We start from the raw sequence: 22059 nt of genomic DNA on the forward strand, positions 1-22059 counted from the left end.
GTGTAAGAAAAAATGACGACGTTGAGTCAAGTTCAATAGAAACAGAAATGAATCTACAATCGAATGAATCAGGGCCATAGGCAACGTTCTTTTTTATATATAAAAGGCTATCTAAATAACATTCTAATAACCTGAATTTCCTTAAAATACTGAGGAATGTTTCTTACTTGTTGGAAACACATTCAACGTCACCACTTAAACAACACCTTCAACAAGAAATGGTTAACAGTGAATGCTTGAACTCTAGTATTTATTTCGCGTAGGAACAGTCCAGAGCTACTCACAGTAGAGAAAGACTTTTAAGCTTCTGATAGCGGAATTCTTTCGTTGCTGTGCTTCCATTTTATTAACTTAATAAAATTTACACGACTCTGGCAAATATTTTTATACAGTCATGTACATATTTACACACACATATATATTATATGAGAGAGAACTATATAAAAACAATTAGGCCCAAACACACAACATTTAACACGCTGTGCTAAAGGCAGTCTTCATTCAACAGCAACCGTAGCATAAAATAATTATTGTATCAACACAATTAACCATTTCGTTTCTTGTTCTAGAAACACGGCTGTAGCAGCAGCATATATCTTGTCCTCCTTTTTTTCCAGAATGAATGCACTCTACACAGATCAACACAATTGATCATAAAACGACCTCTGGCACCACTACTTTAGGGCCAGACAGACTGGCCTGCAACATTATAAAAAAATTCATCCTCTTTTAACGGTCAACTTTATTAGCAGGAGGGACGGGAGATCGCTATAAGTCGTATTCTCGGTCGATCTAACTTTGTCTTGAGTGCCCGCTACAATACAAAAATAACCAACTGTGAGTAACAAATCGATGCGATAAAACACTCGGAACGCTAGACAAGACGTCTTAATAGCACTGGAGTCTCGTTCGTGTCCTCCGCTTTACCTACAGCCCTGGTACAATTGACATGGAGTATAAAGTCTGACTACAAGCCATTTGGCAACTAACTCGATAGATCCTCGTACTTTTTTTTCCTCTCCATTGTAAAAAAAATGACACAGAGTCCAAAAGCTGAATAATTAGGCCCGAATACTTTTCATTCTTTTTTTTAAAATTTCTTATTTTTGTTTATTTAATGGACTTAACATTTTTTTTTCTCAAAGTGGAAGAAATTCCAAAATGACGATCTGATAGCAAACACATTAAAAATATTATTCAAATCACAGTTAAGATATTTACATACGAGTTAAGTTCGGCTGCAATGCGTATAGAAACAGAGCGATACAATAAGCCTTCGGTCGGCCAGTACATTACATCGAAGCGGGCTGAAGCCTGTCGATGGTGGTTACCTCGCCACTACTGGAGTTTAGATAACTCCTCGCTCACTACTTGCATCGTCTCTCGCGTTATGGCACAAGTCAAGTCTCGGCAGCCACAAACAGAACGTCAGCGGGAGACTCTCGGGTCAGAGCACACGCACTGCTTCTAACACCTCTTTTTTCAAACGGCGAACACCTGCACATGCTACGTTCTTTCACGGAAAGAAAAATATACCACGACAGCGTCTCTTTGCACTTCGTACAGGAAGTTATTTGGAAATTTTATTTTACGTTTAAAAAGTCTTTGGTATCCGCGCGCGACTTTGGGGGAGTAGTGTTCTGGGTGGAGGTGAGGAAGGGGGGGGGGGGGAGGGTTTACCGAGTGGAAGCTCTTTCGACAATCGCGAGGACCTGGAGGTGGGGCGCCCGCGGGGGGAGTCGGCATTATACGTGCGTGGCCAGCGTGCCCCGTTTGACGGCGGCCGGCTGCGAGCTGGGCACGATGTACTGCGACGTGGGCGACGACGGCAGGCGCGCCACCTGCGGCACCGCGCCGTTGCGGGCGGCGGAGGCGGCGGCAGCGGCGGCGGCTGCGGAGGCGGCGGCGGCGGCGGCTGCGGAGGCGGCGGCGGCGGTGGAGTAGGGGGGCGGCGCGGGCGCGCCCACCGGCTGCTGCGCGCTCAGCGGCAGCGGCAGCGGCAGCGTGGCGGCGCCGGCGGGTGGTGCGCGCAGGTAGGGGTTGCCGTAGACGGCGGAGTAGCGGGGGTCGACAGGCGCGCCCAGCGACTCGCGGCTCGTCTCCAGCGCCAGCGTCGCCGGCGGCGTGTACTCGCGCGAGTAGTCCACGTACGGCACGTATCCGTTGTTGTTCTGCCCGTCCTGCAACAGCGAGGCCACACTCGCCACGGCTCTTCCAACAACACCCGGGTCTCTCACGAGCAGAACACGGCAAATGCCATAACCCGATTTCCCAGAAACTTCACTCAGTGGAAGAGGAGTCAAAATAAGCTGAAACGTGTCTCAGCTTATCGTTAGACCTCTACATCTACATTTATACTCCGCAAGCCACCAACGGTGGCCACTGTCATTACCTCCGTTTCCTGTTCCAGTCGCGTATGGTTTGCGGGAAGAACGACTGCCGGAAAGCCTCCGTGCACGCTCGAATCTCTCTAATTTTACATTCGTGATCTCCTCGGGAGGTATAAGTAGGGGGAAGCAGTATATTCGATACCTCATCCAGAAACGCACCCTCTCGAAACCTGGACAGCAAGCTACACCACGATGCAGAGCGCCTCTCTTGACGAGTCTGCCACTTGAGTTTGCTAAACATCTCCGTAACGCTATCACTCTTACCAAATAACCCTGTGACGAAACGCGCCGCTCTTCTTTGGATCTTCTCTATCTCCTCTGTCAACACGACCTGGTACGGATCCCACACTGATGAGCAATACTCAATATCGGTCGAACGAGTGTTTTGTAAGCCACCGTTGATGGACTACATTTTCTAAGGACTCTCCCAATGAATCTCAACCTTACCAACAATTAATTTTATACGATCATTCCACTTCAAATCGTTCCGCACGCACACTCCCAGATATTTTTCAGAAGTAACTGCTACCAGTGTTTGTTCCGCTATCATATAATCATACAATAAAGGATCCTTCTTTCTATGTATTCGCAATACATTACATTTGTCTATGTTAAGGGTCAGTTGCCACTCCCTGCACCAAGTGCCTATCCGCTACAGATCTTCCTGCATTTCGCTGCAATTTTCTAATGCTGCAACTTCTCTGTATACTACAGCATCATCCGCGACAAGCCGCATGGAACTTCCGACACTAACTACTAAGTCATTTATATATATTGTGAAAAGCAATGGTCCCATAACACTCCCCTGTAGTGCTCCAGAGGTTACTTTAACGTCTGTACACGTCTCTCCATTGAGAACAACATGCTGTGTTCTGTTTGCTAAAAACTCTTCAATCCAGCCACACAGCTGTCTGATATTACGTAGGCTCTTACTTTGTTTATCAGGCGGCAGTGCGGAACTGTATCGAACGCCTTCCGGAAGTCAAGGAAAATGGCATCTACCTGCGAGCCTGTATCTAGTATTTTCTGGGTCTCATGAACAAATAAAGCAAGTTGGGTCTCACACGATCTCTGTTTCCGGAATCCATGTTGATTCCTACAGAGTAGATTCTGGGTTTCCAGAAATGACATGATACGCGAGCAAAAAACATGTTCTAAAATTCTACAACAGATCGATGTCAGAGATATAGGACATCAGAGATATAGGCCTTTTCTGAGAAAACGACGTTCAGAGTTTTCGAGGTTATTTATGTGCCTTTTTACCGAGCAAACAGTTCAGTCTAAACCCGATTACTGATGTTTGTTTCGGTTTTACTTTTTGCCAACTATGTCCGTAGGGGATTACGTCACGGACGTTTTCCGATGTATATTGAAATGACGTTGTCCTTATTCGTCCACTAAGTGCATGTCACGTGAATGAATTTAAAAATAAAAGCAAAAATGAATGTAAAATGATTTGAATTTTTTTCAGTGAAATTTCTGCAGCGTTTTTTGATTCATAATCTGCTACAAAAGCCAGTTTTCGGAAAAATGATGCGCCATGCTCGGTTTACCACGAAATTATTGTCAACGCATTAAATCTTCAGCAATGTTAACGACGCTTCTTTCCCGAGTTAAATTCAGGACTAAATGTCGCTGTGGTAAATCTGCCTACGCCCGATGCTTGAGGTGTTCGGAACTTCTGTTTCGGCTTGTTGTGTACCCCAGTTGTAATTTTACAGCTAATATAACGCCCCTGTATTCCATAACTTGATAAAAAACATTCGTGTAGTAACCTTCTACGGACATGAAGAGATAAACAAAAGAAAGTGATATAAAATAAATAAAAACAATGATCGGGCTTCGAACAAGGGACGTAAAAGTGAGATCGCGACGCTAGCCACTATGGTGCCAGTTGGGCTGGGCTTTTAGCGCGTAAGAAGATATCTAAATTACATCGAATACTTTGACATTCGTTTACTCAGAAACGGTTGCATAGCTACGGATAATCACTTATTTTGGCTGCTCTTCCATTGATGTGAGTGAAGTTATGGGAACTCAGGTTATGGCACTTGCCGTGCTCTCTTCATCAGCTCAACATCTCATTCATTTTGCTTTTAAATTTACAAATGCGAAGGCTTCGACAACTAACGTCAATATGAATAAAATATTTTTTGGCATTAGAACGCCTCATTTTGCAGCTAAAAACCACTGTTAACCGTGGAGAATTTTTAAAAGCTGGCAGAACATTGTTGGTTGACGTTACTACTAATCTTCCAGAAGATAGAGACCTATCCAGTAGCAGATCCAAATTTCTTTGAAGTGTTTATATTTCTCACCAGCATTACTGTTGCTGGGACAACGCATACCTCAGTATAATGTTATTTTATGCCTTTTATGAACTATTGGTATATTGCTATGAAAACTGTGTACTTGTTGCTATAATAATAATAATAAGTTTAATAATTATAAATTTCTGTGGCGTTAGTAACAGATTTTTTATTTTATCAATCAGGTTAGAGTGGTCCTTCGCGCCTGGACAGCTGTGCTTGTTAAGGCGCCTGCCCCGCATCGAATCTGCCGAGCGGATTAGCCCTTTTGGTGTATTTGTCCACTGCATTGGACAGTTTTATTTTCAGCCGATGTATGCGTTCTAAAAGCTTTGTAAGCCTCTGGGCATAGGGTACTTTATAACGGACATTCTCTTCTACGTGTTTGTATTCCAGTGCCATCTGTTGACCAATGTCTGAACTTCGAGCGCACGCTCAAAGTGTCAGTCACGCATAGTTGTGGCTTAATGGGCCTACTTACTTAGCCTTTATAATTATATACATTTTTTATGAATGTTCAACAATATTCTCGTATTTTTTCCGTTGAGAGAGGTTTCCACAATTTCGAAACTGGTCATCACCGTAAGTTATCGGAATTACAGTTGTCATGGCAAAGTTTCAAAAAAATCGTCAACGACAGTGGACAAAGTGTCTACAGCCATCGTCGTATGGTTTCCTACAACAATCCATATATTGCTTACATGCTGTTCTCAGCTTCCCCAGTCGTTTTTACAATAGTTTGTCACAACTAATTACTTGGAATTATTTCAACAATGATCAAGAACTATAAAGAAAAACTTACCACGGAAAAGATTTTAGAAATTCTGGAAAGCAGTGACACAGAATATTTAGATGAAGATAACTGTGATTGTGATCCTGATTCTAACAATCACGCTTTGGAAGAATATATTTCTGTCAGAAGTCTTGGAGAGAATGCCTCTGTTGAATAGGTATACTGAAGGATCATGGATTATGGCACGAAAACAACCATAAAGAAGAGAGGCAGACCTTCAAAGGACGCTACCCCAGTATATGTGCCCGCAAAGCGTAGACATGAATTGGAACCGACAGAGGATATTAGATATAATTCTGTGGACCATTTACCACTCTTTGATCAGCAGAAATCGACGGTTAGACGCAAAAGTTCTGGGTACAAAGCTAAAACGCACGTTCTGTGTACCAAGCGCAAGCTCCATCTGCACAGGCTATAGAACAAGAGGGCATAACTGCTTTCTACAATTCCATTCAAAATAAACTTTGCATGAAAATGCAGTGTCACCAGCAACATTTCACTTTCGTAAAGATTTTCCTAACAAATTTTCCTAACTATCCAACTACGTTGAGTTACCTTGTCAGTAAAGTACAGCTAAGTATTGTGGTAATATAGTTGTGTGTTAGTATTTTGTATCAAAGTTAGAATGACGGTCTAAGCTAATCCTGTGTTTACTAGTTCAAATGGGCTATTGTCTGTTACACATAGGGAAACACTTAAAACATGCACCCGTTTTATTTCGCGGGCGGTTCAAATAATCGAATCGAAATTTTTGCAGATGACAGTACGCAGGCGAGCACGTGATTTTGCTGCATAGCTATTTCTCCCAAATCTAATATCAACAGAGATAGTGAAGCAAGTGTGTGTTTTTGAAACAGCACTATATAACGGCATTCGAAAGCTTTTGAAAAGAGTTATAAGGAGAAATACGGTTTAATGTAGTCTCCAAACGATATTTTTCACATTAACAAGCATTGTCGAAAGTGAAGTAAGTGATAATTAACATAAAAATCCTGGACGTGGTGGGGGGATCGAACCCCTTTAAATTTGTAGTCGAGCACTTAACCACTGACCGTTATATCTATTATCAGAGAGAAATGTTTTCAGTTTTAATTACTAACTGTGTGAAGGTAATTAAAATTTGATACAAAAGTGCGAAATGCCTCATTGCTAAATAAAAACATTATTATCCTTTAAGTCCATAAGCGACTACGCCTCGAGGGCAGGGAAAGTTAATCAGAATGAAAGACAAAATATTTTATTTGATTCATTATGCGTTTCGATTGATAACCATCATTATTATCATCATCAGGTAGAATGCGTCTTGTATATTGATGTTCTTAGTGCTATTTCATGCAGCGGTATGTAAGGAGGCCGAGGTGGTAGGTTATGATTTGCAGTCTTAATGATTGAATGAATCAGGCACAGAGCTTATGAATGTGACACAGCAGCTGGTTCTAGCATATGAAATATCCCAACTGTGCAAGAAGAGCAGTACGTGTGCTACATTCTGCTGCTGAAATTCACATACGCTTCTCACTGTACTTCTGTCGCACAATGTTATTGTTATGTAGCAAAGAAAACATTTTTTGCCAAAGAGTTTACGTAACAAAATCATTTATGTACATGTATGTCTTAATTTATCTTCGGTTTGCTATGATTTAATTACGTAAAGTCTTTGGTTTTATACTCTTTGGCGAAAAATGTAACCTCGTTGGTGCGTTACAACACTGCGCGGCTGATGTACAGCGAGAAGCAGAAGAGAATTTCAGCGTCAGAATGCAGCGCACGTACTGCTCGTCTCGCACTGTATGTACCTTTAATATCTTATAACTATCTGCTTTTACGCATCTGTGAGTTCTGTGGTTAATTCACCTAATTAACAACACTACAAGACACAACTTTATATCTCTGCGTCTCACATGCTGCTGCACGAAATCGCCAATGCTTACCACTAAGGACAGCCATGTAAAAGACTTCATTCATCTGATGATAACGGTTAACCCTCGAAATGCGTAGTGGATCAAATAAACCTGAGTGACTGGCACCGAAACAATTATCTATTTCAATATACAGTTTCAAGAAATAACGAAGCATATTTTTTTGTCTCATCTTCATCCGTTAAAGGAAGATGATTCCCGTCTTTTCCGAGGTCTTCTAATATCTTTTTCCTGTGTGGCTTGTAGTTCAGTATTTTTTAGAGAACTCTGTGACCTGACATGCTCATAAGGTGTTGTTTCCAATTTTGATTTTTTTCCATTCACGTTGAAAATATTTAGTTCAGTTCTAATATCTTCATTTATATTCACGTCTCTTCTTACGCGGCCCTTCGCCCTCTTCAGGAACCCCATTTCTACTATTTCACTGTTATTTTGTAGGTTTATCTCGTAACCCAGCTTTCGTTTCCATAGGATAAGACAGCAACCGCCATCACTTTACAAAATATCATGACAGTTTCTTTTTGTACTTCATATCGCAATGTTATGTTATAGTACCAAAGACAACTTAGAATTTGTGTATTTCATTCTCAGTATTGGAGTTAAAATCAAAACTTATCTCACAGCCTAAGTTAGAGGTTAGAGTGACTTGTTCAAAAACTGAATTGTTAAAACAATTCATGATCTAAGTGGATATTCTCCTCGGAACGCAGCAAGTTTAATTTCTGCACGTGCTTTTTCTTTATTTTGTGGAGCATAAACACTGCGGCAGTGATGAACGAAAAACAGTTAAGAAAGTCATTTATAAATAGTGCAGCGCAGGAAATAACGCAAAATGCCAAAAACTGCAGATGTGAAATGAAGCCTGTCGACACCAACCACTGCTAGCAAGAAGGAAAGGAGCGGACTATGTAAAGAAACACCATAAGTAGCTTGCAGACCAACTTCAAAAAGAAAACACTGTTTCTAACCTAAAACAATCAAAAAATAAATGTACAAACGTGTGTATCCAATTAATAGAACACCACAGAAGATGCTTTGTAAATGAAAGCGAAACGTGTCCGGTTAAATTCTTTTTAATTGCATTGCAGTCAGCTCAAGACAGATAACCTATACTAACAGATGTTAACAGCTGCTGCGGAAGATGTCCACACGCCCGCATCTCGTGGTCGTGCGGTAGCGTTCTCGCTTCCCACGCCCGGTTTCCCGGGTTCGATTCCCGGCGGGGTCAGGGATTTTCTCTGCCTCGTGATGGCTGGGTGTTGTGTGCTGTCCTTAGGTTAGTTAGGTTTAAGTAGTTCTAAGTTCTAGGGGACTTATGACCACAGCAGTTGAGTCCCATAGTGCTCAGAGCCATTTGAACCATTTTTTGAAGATGTCCACACAAACAAACGTATTAAATTTAATGTGCATTTTCAACTTCTCGCGGCGTAATGAACAGTCCATTAAATTTCTGGCATGCAGATGCACAAATAAATTTTCCTCCACTGATACTTCGGCCGCGCATCGGCCCGACATCATCAGAATGAGTCACAAGACAGACGACAAGATGCCAAGCGCGGCCTTCTATGCTCCACCGCGGCAGTACTGCGCATGCGGGTCACAGATGCTGGTCGGTGGCAAAGAAATACGCTTACACGTGCGCCGCCTGTGGCGAAGGCGTACAGACATTCGATTCGCTTATCGATGTATGATCGGCGGCGGTAACACCATGACTACTTCTATGCAGTTTAATTACCCCAAGAGCCGGATTCCATGCTTTGTCTAAATTAAAACCATTATCTCTATTTATTAAATTATTAGCTAACCTAATCTCTATAGCTTCCTTGAAGACAGATTCCCAAAAGGAAGAGTGGATGTTAAAATCTTCACATCACTGTAATTCATGGATTGCCCTGTGTATATTCGATAAAGATAATTTGCAAGAAGAGCTCACATACCTCAAGAGCATTGTTAAATCGAATGGATTTTCTCAGCAACAAATTCGTAGAGCATCCAATGCAAAATCTAGAATGTAGGTATGTGATGGGGAAGCAGATAGTGATTCCTTCTGATCTGGTGCGTTTTTGCCCTGTGTGGGAGCTCTTTCCTCTAAGATAGGTCGTATTCTTGAGAAACACTCTGTTAAGGTGATCTGGCACCCCACAAAGATTGTAGCTGCTCGGCTCTGTGAAGGACGAGTTACAACTTCGTAAAGCGGGCGTGTATCAGATTCCTTGCGGAAATTGTGAGAAGTCGTACATACGTCAAACAACACGTACGGTTCATGAGAGATGTGTGGAGCATCGAAGATACACGCGTTTATTACAGCCAGACAAGTCAGCTGTGGCCGAATATTGTAATGACACAGGGCATTCCATGAATTACAGTGATGTGAAGATTTTGACATCCAACTCTTCCTTTTCAGAATGTGTCTTCAAGGAAGCTAAAGAGATTAGATTAGCTAATAATTTAACAAATATAATGGTTATAATTTGAACAAAGCATGGATTCCGGCTCTTGGGGTAATTATGGAATGTCTTTACGCTTTCGCCACATGCAGCGCATGTGTAAGCATATTTCTTTGCCGCCGACCAGCAGCTGTGACCCGCATGCGCAGTACCGCCGCGGTGGAGAATACAAGGCTGCCCTTGGTATCTTGTCGTCAGCAGGCAATCATCGTAGGTCGTAGCACTCGCTCCTTCCGGCTCCTTGAATTCTCCCTTACCATCTGCGCCCGTCCTTTCCGCCTCTCCCCCACCATCACCTACCTTGGCCTGACCATTGACTGTCACCTCACCTGGATCCCTCATCTCCACTCTATCCAATCCAAAGCCCACAACCGCCTCCGACTCCTTTCTGGCCGGACATGGGGGTCGAACCCCTCTACTATCCTCCACGCCTACAAATCCTTGATCTGTCCTATCATCTGTTATGCCAGTCCCACCTGGATATCCGCCCCCCCCCCCCCAAATCCTGAAAGTCCCTCCAGATCCTCAAGCGCCACGCACTCTGCCTCGCCTTCGGTATATGCCTCCCATCCCCCACACGAATCCTCTACAACCTGATTCCCTTCCCCCATCTGCTCCTTTTCCTCGAACATATCCGTGTCCTCTACACCTCCCGCCACCTTGATCCCCCTCACCCCCTGGTTGCTCCTCTCCTCTCCAACCTCCGCCCTCTGCCGCACCTTCACCATTGTGTCCCCCCTACCCTCCACCTCTACACCCTTCATCTCCTTTCCCAAGGTGGCTTCTGTCGACTACCTCTCCGAGATGATGCCCTCTCTCCCTCCATTTATCCCTCCTATCAACTCTGATCCTCACCTCCCCCTTCCTTCCTCTATCCTTTTTCTGGGCTCCCTCTCCCTCCTTTCTATCCTGTTTTTTCTCCACCTACACTCTCTCTACCTCTCTTCTCTCCCCCGAGTCCTTTTTGCTCTCCCCTCCACCGCGTTTCCCTCTCCTTTTCGCGTCCGCCCAGCCCCCCTTTTTCTATGTCCCCTTTCTCCAGCGGCTCCCCTTCTTTCCTTTCCTCTCCTCCCCCCTTTTCCCTTCATCGGTCTGCCCCCCCCCCCCCCCATCTGCCCATCTGCCACCGTGTCTCCTGTATAGTGTTGTTTTTAGTGAGTGTTCAGTGTAGTGCGTCTCCTGTCAGTGTTGCGAACAGCCACAATACTGTCGCTAGTTGTGTTTTTTTATCTCGTGTGAACAGAAACCAGACTGTCGCCGTGTTTTTTAATTGTGCCTACCTATTTACTATGTGAAACTTCCTGGCAGATTAAAACTGTGTGCCCGACCGAGACTCGAACTGGGGACCTTTGACTTTCGCGGGCAAGTGCTCTACCATCTGAGCTACCGAAGCACGACTCACGCCCGGTCTTCACAGCTTTACTTCTGCCAGTATCTCGTCTCCTACCTTCCAAACTTTACAGAAGCTCTCCTGCGAACCTTGCAGAACTAGCACTCCTGAAAGAAAGGATACTGCGGAGACATGGCTTAGCCACAGCCTGGAGGATGTTCCAGAATGAGATTTTCACTCTATTTACTATGTATTTTAATCAGCATCGCAACTTTTTTGTTTTTATATTTTCTTCGTATCTTTTTCTCCACGTTTCAGTTTGTAACAGTCACAGTTTTATCGGCTGCTTTTGTTTTGTTTTTCATATCTCCTAATTCTGTTTTTTTAACTTCTCTGTAGGCTGCAGAGCGGCGTATTGTGCTGCTGCCAGCCCGCCCCCTCTCTGGGGGGGGGATCGAAATCCAATAAAGGAAAAACAAACTTGTCGTCAGTCTTGTGACTCACTCTGAGGATGTCCGGACGATACGCGGCCGAAATATTAGTGGAGGAAATTTTATTTGCGCGCCTGCATGCCCGAAATTTAATGGAGTATTAAATTTACTTCTTTTGTAAATAAAACCGTCTTTTCTTGCTGCAGCAGTCAGAAAAATCCAGTACAGGGCAAAGCGCACAAGCGACGAGATAAATTCCACGTCCACACGCCATTCCCTTTCCAACAGTCGTGTTTCGTAATACTGTCAGTTACGTAATTTCAGTCATATTTTAAGCGTACGCGTGCCTGTCTCAGAAGTCTGTATCGGGAATTTCCAAACAGCCTATAAGTGTACCTTGTTGGGGTAGGGCTGGTCGCTGAACTCCGCCGAGTACCGGTAGAGCGCGTCGCCGCCGTTGACGGGCAGCGCGACGGGCCCGGCGAGCGGCACGCCGACGCGCGTCACCACGCTCTCGCTGCCCGTCTCCGAGTCGGGCCCGTACTCCAGCTCGCAGTGCACGTTGCTCACCGACGACCCGGTGCGCAGCTCCATCTTCAGGTCCGAGATGTTGGACGACCGGTCCGACTCCTTGCACTGCTTCTCCGCCTCCCTGCTGTCTGCCGTGCTCGAACCCACTGCAGGAAACCGAGCATTAGTCGCGCTGCCTCACGCGTAGGCGGGATACCATTGTGAGAATGTTCCACTGCGGCACCTTACCTTTCGGCTTCTTCTCCCGCCTTTGGCACAGGATGATGATCATGGCGATGACGATGATCACTATCACGCCGCCGATCACGCCGGTCAGGATCATCAGCAGTGGGAAATTTTCTGCAAAGTAATAAGGCGCAGCTTTAAATACATATACCTGCAGATAAGAGTGCATTAACTTGAGAACGAAGAACAAGAACGGTATATGACTTCGTCACCGAAATTTTGGCGCACGAAATGTTACCAATTGTTTCTTTCACAATTTACGACGCAAATTAGATATCCCGCTGGGATCTCTACAGCAGTACCAGCAGAGCTTGGAAAAACAAATGAGTTACGAAATGACGTGTAATTCACGATACTGCCACTAGGATACTAGTAAGCAGCATTGGCTGACAATGGAAGACTGACGACACAGCAACGATCGGCAATTGTGTTACTTTTCCATGAAACGAAAAGCCTTGTTGTGACTCAGAGGCGTTTCCGACAACAGTTTAACACACGATGGGTCCCTTGCAAGAAGACCATCCACAGGTTGTACGATAAATTTGCACAGGAAGGAACAGTATTGGAAGCGAAGCGACTTCGGCCTAAGCCTGTTTGTCCGCCGGAGAATATTCAAGCGGTACGAGTTGCTGTACAAAGAAGTCCCGGGAAATCGTGTACAAAGGCGGCAGTGCAACTGGGAATATCCAGACGCTACGTTCAACGCATTCTTAAAAGTGACCTCCATATGTACCCACACAGGATGACCTGTGCACAGGAGCTCACTGAAGAACACAAACAGCAGAGACTACTGTTTGCTCAGTGGGTGGAGGATAGGGAAGAAACTCTCAACAACGTTTCGTTTTCAGAGGAGGCGTATTTTCATTTAGACGGTGTAGTTAACAAACAAAATGTACGCTTTTGGGTCACTGAAAACCCACAAGTGCTTCTTGAACGATAACATTATGCTCCGAGGTTTACAGCGTGGGCAGCAATTTCGTCACGGACTTATTGGACCCTTTTCCTTTGAAGAAACTGTGAACAGCGAGCGTTATTTGAGCATGCTTCGCAATAGCTTCATTCCACAGCTTCTTGCTACTGCCTCGCCCTTCAACACGCAGTGGTTCATGCAAGATGGAGCAATGCCACATACTGCAAACACTGTGTTGGAGTTTTTACACGAACATTTCGACATGCGGATCATTTCACTCAGGTTTCCAGGTCGCTTCAATGACAGACAAAATTGGCTCCCCAATAGTCCAGACCTCAATCCATGTGATTTTTTTCTTTGGGGGTACGTAAAGGAAAAATTTTTCCCGAAGCGTCCACGTGATTTAATGGAGCTCAGAAGACTTATTCTTCAAGCTTGCAGTGAAATTACGGAAGACATGTGCCGTAGGGTAATCACTAACTTCAGTGTTCGTTTGAAGGAAGTTAGGAAACGAAATGGTGGACATATTGAGCATGTGCTGAGTTAGAACAAATCTCCATGGACGGCTCTTCATTGTAGTATATGTTCCTGTCAGATTGTATTGACAATGAAGTTTATACTCAAAAACAAAATGGTAACACATTTCGTGCGCCACCCAGTATATGACAGCCAACCACGAAAAAGTTGCTACAGTGATACCTTTGTTCCAGAGCTACTAAATATTTGACGGTCATCGTTATTAACCACGAAAAAGTCGCTACAGTGATACCTTTTGTATTGTCGAGACTAGATTGGATCCAAAGGTGATCTTCGTTGGACCTATACGTACAGGGTGGTCAGCAACAGTTCGAAAAGCTGAGAAGTGTATTGCAGAGTAGGTTGTACTGAGAAATATTTGTTAAGAAAAATTTGATACGTTGCGCCGTTTCCGAGTTCACTACCACTGAAGTTAGCCAATCAGGCCGTTGCGCTCGCAAACTCAAGCGGCCAAACAGATACAATTAGTGTCAGCCGTTCTCTTGATGATAGCGCACGAAACTGCTCAGCCTTTGGCTCGGGCTCGATGCTTACTACGGCCCCATGTCACATTTTTGTACTGCTCTCGCGTTCGGTTTTAGGAAACCGAAGAAAGAACACGTTTGCCGTCACCGTGTCTGGCAGACCGCTCGAACTTTCGCGCGCAAACGGCCTGAGGGCTAACTTCAGTGTTAACTCGGAAACGGTGCAAGGCATCGAGGTTGTTGTGTTTTTTATTTTTGTTTTTTATGAATTATTTCTCACACAACCTTCCCTGGAACACCGTTACAATTTTTTTTATTTTTGAGCATTTTGTGCACGTAGGAATGTCAGGTAGTGAACTACACATATCGTACGAAACTAACAAGAAGAGGTCCCAGTCATAAGATCGACTTTTTGAAACCTTCTTTGTGGTTATGTGGGTTAAGATCCCAGGTATCACAAACTGCAGCCATTCACCCTCGTGGACCCTCATTTGCCAGTAATTGACGAAATTAATTCGAAATTTTGCGTGACACTCAATAGCGTTAAAAAAGTTACAATTTATGGCCTGGCTGTGTGGTGTAATGGATAGGGTAAGGAATTCACAAGCAAGAGGTTGTGGGTGATAATCACATTAGGTACATAAGGTTTTTTATTTCTATTCCATTAAATGATTAAATGCAATTTTTTTTATTTCCATTCCTTTCTCATATCATCGTAATCATAACATCAACTTCTTTATTTTTAAATGAACACACCACCATTTGAATGTAATGTTATTAATTTAATATTGACCAAGATTTCGGCATTTTATGCCATTTCAAGTGATTGAGTTTATGTTACTAACATTTATTGCTGGACATCAAGCTCAAAATTGGCCATAAATTAAGAAAAATCATTTTACATCTGGCATTTCGTGGGGAGTCAATATTTTTCTTAATTTATGGCCAATTTTGAGCTTGATGTCCTGCAATTCCTGCAATATATGCTAATGACATAAATCCAATCATTTGAAATGGCATAAAAGGCGGAAACCTGGGTCATAATTAAATAAACAACAACAATACAGTCAAATGGCGGTGCGCTCATTTAAAAAGTATTGCATGACTGTTGCTTAGGAATACGAAAAATTGTTTACTTCTTCATTTGCTTTCATGTTTCTTCCTATCATCCTTTTTCTGTTGGAATCCTTGTTCATGTGTTTTTAATTAATTTTATGTATTATTTCAATCTAATTTCTTTTGTTTTATCATCCTGTCTTTTTCGACCAGGTTATTGCATTCATTACATTTATTACTCACTTTGCTTGAATTTCGTTTTACTTGCAAACTCTTCTTTCACTTAAATCTTCATCTGCATTATGTTGTCCATAGTGCAGAAGGTACTTAAGATATCTTTTAAATCTTTGTATGACGATTAAAATGCAAAAAATTACACATTTTGTAACGAAAACTACATTTTGCACATCATTGCATAGTCAATATAAATAAATTATTTCATCTTTTGTTTTTTAACGGACAGATCGGAATTTTCAAATAATTGAATATTATAATAGATTAATATAATTAAATTCAGATTTACAAAAATTCCGAATGGAAAAAGAATCATATAAAGAAAAAATTAAGCAAATGAAAAAGTTCATCCTGTAATTCAAATGATGTGACAAAGCTACAGAAATAAAGAAAATACATTTAAAGCAATTAACCGAATAAAAATAACGATCAGTCATTTCAATAAAGATTTAAAAATAAATAAAATTAATGTACCTCCTAAGATTCCTACTCGCAACCTTCTGCATATCCATTACACCACACAACCAATTCCCAAAACATTCTTTTTGAACATACTAAGAGTCACGCAAAATTCCGCAAAATTGTCTTGGTCACTTACTGGGAAACGAGGGCCCGTCACCGTATATTTGGTTTCAAAAGGTCTACCCCACCGCTGGGGCTCTCCTTGTAAGACAATGCACAACAATTAAGGTGCATTGTCAAAAGAGAGTAGACGTTCCGGCTGTCCTGCACGGTTTTGTTGCGGTACAGATAACAGGAGCATCACAGAGTCCCGTGAAATGTTGCGTCAACTGCAAACGTACTCCTAAGTTGATGTAGGCGAACCAGTACGATTCTTGTGGGCAAAACGTCTGAACTGCACACAGATTCAGCGTGATATTCTGGAGGTGTACGGACTACCCGCAGTGTCGCATCCAGCCGTAGTGAAGCGGTGCCAACAGTTGGACCAAGGTCGCAAAGACGCGGGTGGTGCAGTCCATGCGATTTTGGCAAGCTGAAGGACACCTATGGGAAAGACATTTTCCAGTGATGAGGACATTAACACAGCTGTCCCCGAAATGGTCCGTGACCAAGGAATGGATTCCTATCGTCGAGGCATTCATTCAACGGTTGGTAGAACGTTCCGACCGTTGTTTGCAGAGACTTAGTTTTTATCCTGAAAAACAGTGTCGTGTGTTTGTGTTTGTGTGTGTTTGTGTGTGTGTGTGTTTTTCACTTTGAAGTGTAGTGCGGCATCAAGTAAAATATACTTGGCCTGCCATAATAACGTGTAAGTTACTTTCCGAAGTCCCCTCGTATGGTGAAGCCCTCTTTTGCGTATAACCAGGCCTTCTACATACAGGGAGTCTTAAGAGTATTGGTCAGTGTTCATGGATGTTACAGAACGATCATTTGAAGCAAAAAACTTCATATAGACGTATGCCCCACTTCGAATGGTTTCCGAGGCAGAACACATTTCGGCTAGTTGGGCGCACGTATTTGTCTTACGCGAATTTTATTCTATTCCAACCTACCTCGCTGCTTAGAACATCTTTGCTCAGGATGTTTTCTACCATTAAACTATCCCGTTGAATGCGCAGTTCTCCATGTTGTGTTGTGAGTGAGGTAATGCGGGTAATTGAGCGTATCAACGAGAAGCGTAAGTTAACTGTTTGAACACAAGGTGGCTAAATTTCCACACACTAATACTAATGAATATTATGCTTATATGGTATATATTTGCTGTTTCTGCGATGGTAGTCCTGCTGCTTTCGAAGAATGTCGTGGCACTTTCCGACACATCGTGTTCCTCATCGTAGCGTGTGTACCGTACTTTTCAGCACCCTGCATGAAGCAGGTATTTTTCAAAGTTCCCATTTTTCTTGTGAACGTTTAGTTCAACAACCTGTGCAGCGTAGTCCTAATATCAGCATACGGCGACTTTCTACACATATCAATGTCTCACGAACATTACATGCGGAAAACGTGTACTCACTTCACATACTTCCACAATGGTTAACCGACAATCGCCATTTGCTTCCGTTAATGCTATTCACTCATGAAGCCACGTTTACACAGAATGTAACCAAGAACACGCGTAATAATTATCGATGGTAGCAGGAAAATCGATGCGCTAAGTGGAAAACAATCTCCAAGTTGGTTTTTAGATCAGTTCAAATGGCTCTGAGCACTATGGGACGTAACGTCATCAGTCCCCTAGAACTTAGAACTACTTAAACCTAACTAACCTAAGGACTTCACACACATCCATGTCCGAGGCAGGATTCTAACCTGCGACCGTAACAGTCGCGCGGTTCCGGACTGAAGTGCCTAGAACCGCTCGGTCACCGCGGCCGGCCTTTAGATCAGTGTTTGGTGCATAGTTGAAATATTTAAAATAAATAAATGACACAGGATAGAGTAGCATGGAGACCTGCATCAAACCAGTCTCAGGACTGAAGACCACAACAACAACAACAAATGACACGGAAGAACACATTTAAGAAATTACAGGTGCTGTTAATTCTTAGAGCGATTGAGAGCTACCCACATACGAAAAGAACTTTTGGCAAAATAGAAAGTTCAAAAATGAATTTTTTCTGAAGAACAGGAGTATGGCCAAGAGCAGACTAAATAAGAGACGAAACAGTGCAAGAGCAGATAGAAGTAAAACTATTTGATCGTAGAGTACCTAAAATACACGAACGACTCGTCGAACACATTTAGAAGATGAACAACACGCAGCTTCTCAAATCAGCATTACATTATGAAAGAAGAGACGTCGATTTCTGAAGACGGTTTGGGCTTAAAACCTACTTTATAAATATTCACCTGGAAGTTATTTTCCTCGAAGACTCACTATTTACATACAGAGTATATTTAAATATTCCCTCTTGAACCATACACAATTTCTTATTGCTTTCCTAAAGTACATATTTGTTATTGTTGCACGATTGCCGTCTTTCTTTTCCTTAGTTTACCGCCACAGATAAGTAATATTGTAAATACAGAATATGTAACAGGTGGGATTACGGCCATCAGTTTAATTATTTTTTGCACAATGTTCACCTTAATAGGACAAGAAGGATTAGACAGAAATATTACTATATTGCGACTACGTTAAAGGAAACTGTCCTAATAGGCCGAGAATAATAGGCCGAGAAGAAAAAATCAAAGCATATAAATAGTTTAAAATGAGCAAGAAATCAAAGTCACAGAGACCACGGTAAGAAGCTAAAAGTTCTCCAACAGAAAACAAATCTGATAACATAGGAGAACTACGTATATATTCCTCAGAGACGACAGTATTTTTTCACAGTTTCAGTTAAATTTCATGAAAATTGCTACATCCGTGCACAAAGCTATTCTGTTAAGCAATTTAAATGTGTAACTGCAATGTATGGACTCTTCTGATTTCTTTTTTTTTTTTTTCCTTTGGCATTCTCTCTTACTGTGGGAGGTGGTTTGATTTGTACCGACAAGCAAATTACAAAAACGTACGTACAGGTGTCTACATCATTCGCAACTCTTGTTTGCAGATATAAACAGTTTTGTGTTTCATAAGTGAGGTACTCTTGAGCTTCAGAAGACATAATTATTCCCGTGAATATACTTTTTTCCCAGAAAGCTGCAAATGCACATTTACGCATCAGTAACGATCAGTGTGTATCGCTTACAACCCGAGGGCTTCACTGATTAAGCATTCCGTTTAGCTACTCAAGCGTGATTATCCTTCTCAAGTCTTAAGAGAGCACACTATACTTTAGAGGCAATGTTGCTTCTTTGCTCTCCTTTCTGCTCACTGGAATCTTGTCGATCTCGTCTTACTTGAGGTCATTAACTTATTGCAAAGTCCCTTACATGTGCCATTACAATCTTCTCATCGTGGAATATGTCGAGAGAAAGTTTCTGGCTTCTTTCGATATTTTTCTCTTATTGCACGAAAAAAAGATATTTCCTGAGAAATATAAGAGGTACAGTACTTCATTAGATAGCAAGAGACTACACTGTTTCCAGTAAATCAGTAAAAAGGAAATGTATGCCGAAAGAAATACGATCTCAGCGGAATATTTGCATCTGTGCTCGTTATACGAAACCTTTTGGGTAATAATGTATATAATTGTGTGTCTGAGAGAGAGAGAGAGAACAAATAACCGTTCTGTCGTCCTCGTATGAAACATGGATTTATTTTGATCACTTCAGTAACATTATTACGTATTTACTTTTTGTTGAAGTGGGATTTGCTCATTAGGAATTTTTTGTATAGGAGCACTTAAGAACGAGGCGTTAGTCTTGAAACTGGTTTTTACAAGTAAAGATGTCAACTGCAGCTATTGAACATTTCCTCAATGAGAGATTTTATATCCCCCTTGGAAATGGAAATGAGCGTTTGGCGTCATTGGCCGGGAGGTCCCTTACGGGGCAGGTCCGGCAGCCTTGGTGCAGGTCTTCTTACATTTGACGCCTCATTGGGCGACCTGCGCGCCGTATGGGGGATGAAATGATGATGAAGACAACACAACATCCAGTCCCTGAGCTTAGAAAAATCTCCGACCCAGCCGGGAATCGAACCCGGGCCCGTAGGACGGCAATCCGTCACGCTGACCACTCAGCTACCGTGGCGGGTTGGAACAGTAGAAGACAATAAGGAAGATTAAAAATTGCTACCTTTATTCGCGACTGATGTTTAGTTGAAGAAATTGTATGATTTCGCAAGTTCGCTCTGTGTTTGACTTAAAATGGGTATGAGTGCGGGAGGGGGTGGGAGTGGAAGGGGTAACATATCAAAGATTTCTTAGTTGAAGTGAGAGTAAATTGCTTTCGTTGTATTTAACCGTTTCATTTTGGTCGTGTTTGTTATTATGCCCTATAATTCTGCACTGATAACAGCACTTATCGAGCTTCTGTTGGCCAATTACAAAGCGTTGTACTGCGTCGCCTGCTAGGGTGAATTACGCTACTTCGGCGCTTGTGTAATCCTGTGTTGCGGGACGAAATAACGGTGTAGTGTTCATGTGCGCCGGGCTGTAGCCACACACCACACACCGAGCGAAAAGTGCAACAACAGCATATATTTGCACGTATAACAACGGCACGCAACACGGGCTCGAGCAAGCGAAGTAATAACGCAATTTACCGCCCCATGATGGAGCACAGACTCCGAAACGGGCCGTAATCGACTAATAGAAGCACAACGGCGGCTCGTAATAGTGTTTTAGTATTCATAATGGAATTACAACGTTTTCCCTTTCATGCGCACCAGCTAAAAGCAGACCTCTGACTCCGTAATAGGCGATGGCCATGGAAGCAATGCACGACTGGTTCGCTGGAACGCTCCATCGTCCTATGTTGTTCGCGTCTCACGTCTCTTGCTGAATCGGGTCATCGCGACACACGACGACGCAACTGAAATATTCACTATATTCCTTGCACATCCCGATCATTCTCAAGTTCTGAAAATGAACAATCACACCCACCTGTGGAACTACTTATTGGCTTGTCTGCGTAACATATTTGTACAACAAAGGCAATGGAGTGCAGTCGAATTAAGTCACATTATGATAATTCGATTAGAAAATGAGACGCTGAAAGAAATAGACAAGTTCTCTTTGGGTAGCAAATAACAGACACTGGCAGAAGTACAGAGACTCAATGCGAAAAGAAATATAGGCAGACGACATAAATGATGAAGCGACTCATGAAGCCGGAAGCCTAACCCTAGATGGATATCGGTGGTGGTGGTGGTGGTGGTGGCTGTGGTAATGGTGGCGGCGGTGGTGATGAATGATGGATGACTGATGATGGATGCTCAGATGAATGACGGATGGTGAATAAATGAAAGTTGCTGAATGAATGATGACGATGATGCTGATGCTGATGATGATTATGTGAATGAGAATGAATAGTGAATGAATGATGGTGGATGTATCAGCATTATCAGTGATGTAGATAGTGACGTGGATGATGTTGCTTATACTGACGATGATATTATTGTTTGCGTACTTTTCTTTCTTCAATCCGATGGGTCCTGTTTTTACTATTAATTTATAGAAAAGCCACCTCTTTGTTAATTCTCTTTCTTGTCTGTCAGTCTTTTCGGTTCAATTTTTGCAACTGATTTTAATTTAACTTTCCGATGAGCTAGAGACCTGAAATTTTAGTCGTGACCCAGAACTGTAATACAATGCAATATTAACTCGCTTTCTTGTTTGGTGTATGGCGGAGGGTACATTGTGCCATTTCCCCTTTTGCTGTTGTAGTCGCAAATGTTTCCCGGGAAGACCGATTGTTGGACAGCCTCCGAGCGAGCTTGAATCTCTCTCATTTTTACCTACTCGGCCTTATGTAGAAGGAAGCAATTTATTTGTTCAGTCAGGTGAAGAGAAACTGAAATAAACCTGGTATCTGCCGCGTATCTGTTGTAATATCATCAAAACGTTTGAAATCGATTAAAAATGTCGTACACACCAAGACTAAAAAACCAGAAAATAGTTATTTAAATAA

The 22059-nt window shown here is 42.6% G+C and overlaps 1 protein-coding gene across 4 annotated transcripts in view; it reads right to left on the reverse strand.

Annotated features, from left to right (window-relative positions):
- Positions 1 to 370: 370 nt before the first annotated feature.
- Positions 371 to 22059, reverse strand: part of LOC126480688 (irregular chiasm C-roughest protein) — a 1491349-nt gene continuing 1469660 nt past the window's right edge. For all 4 annotated transcript variants that reach the window (XM_050103921.1, XM_050103923.1, XM_050103924.1 and 1 more), the window contains 3 exons: positions 12379 to 12489; positions 12016 to 12296; positions 371 to 2180 (listed from right to left, as the gene is read on the reverse strand). In XM_050103921.1, coding sequence (XP_049959878.1) covers positions 1746 to 2180; positions 12016 to 12296; positions 12379 to 12489 — 827 coding nt within the window. In that variant the 3' untranslated portion in view covers positions 371 to 1745. The remainder of the gene's footprint in view (positions 2181 to 12015; positions 12297 to 12378; positions 12490 to 22059) is intronic.

This window comes from Schistocerca serialis, chromosome 5 (genome assembly GCF_023864345.2).
Source record: "Schistocerca serialis cubense isolate TAMUIC-IGC-003099 chromosome 5, iqSchSeri2.2, whole genome shotgun sequence".
NCBI classification, from domain to species: domain Eukaryota; kingdom Metazoa; phylum Arthropoda; class Insecta; order Orthoptera; family Acrididae; genus Schistocerca; species Schistocerca serialis.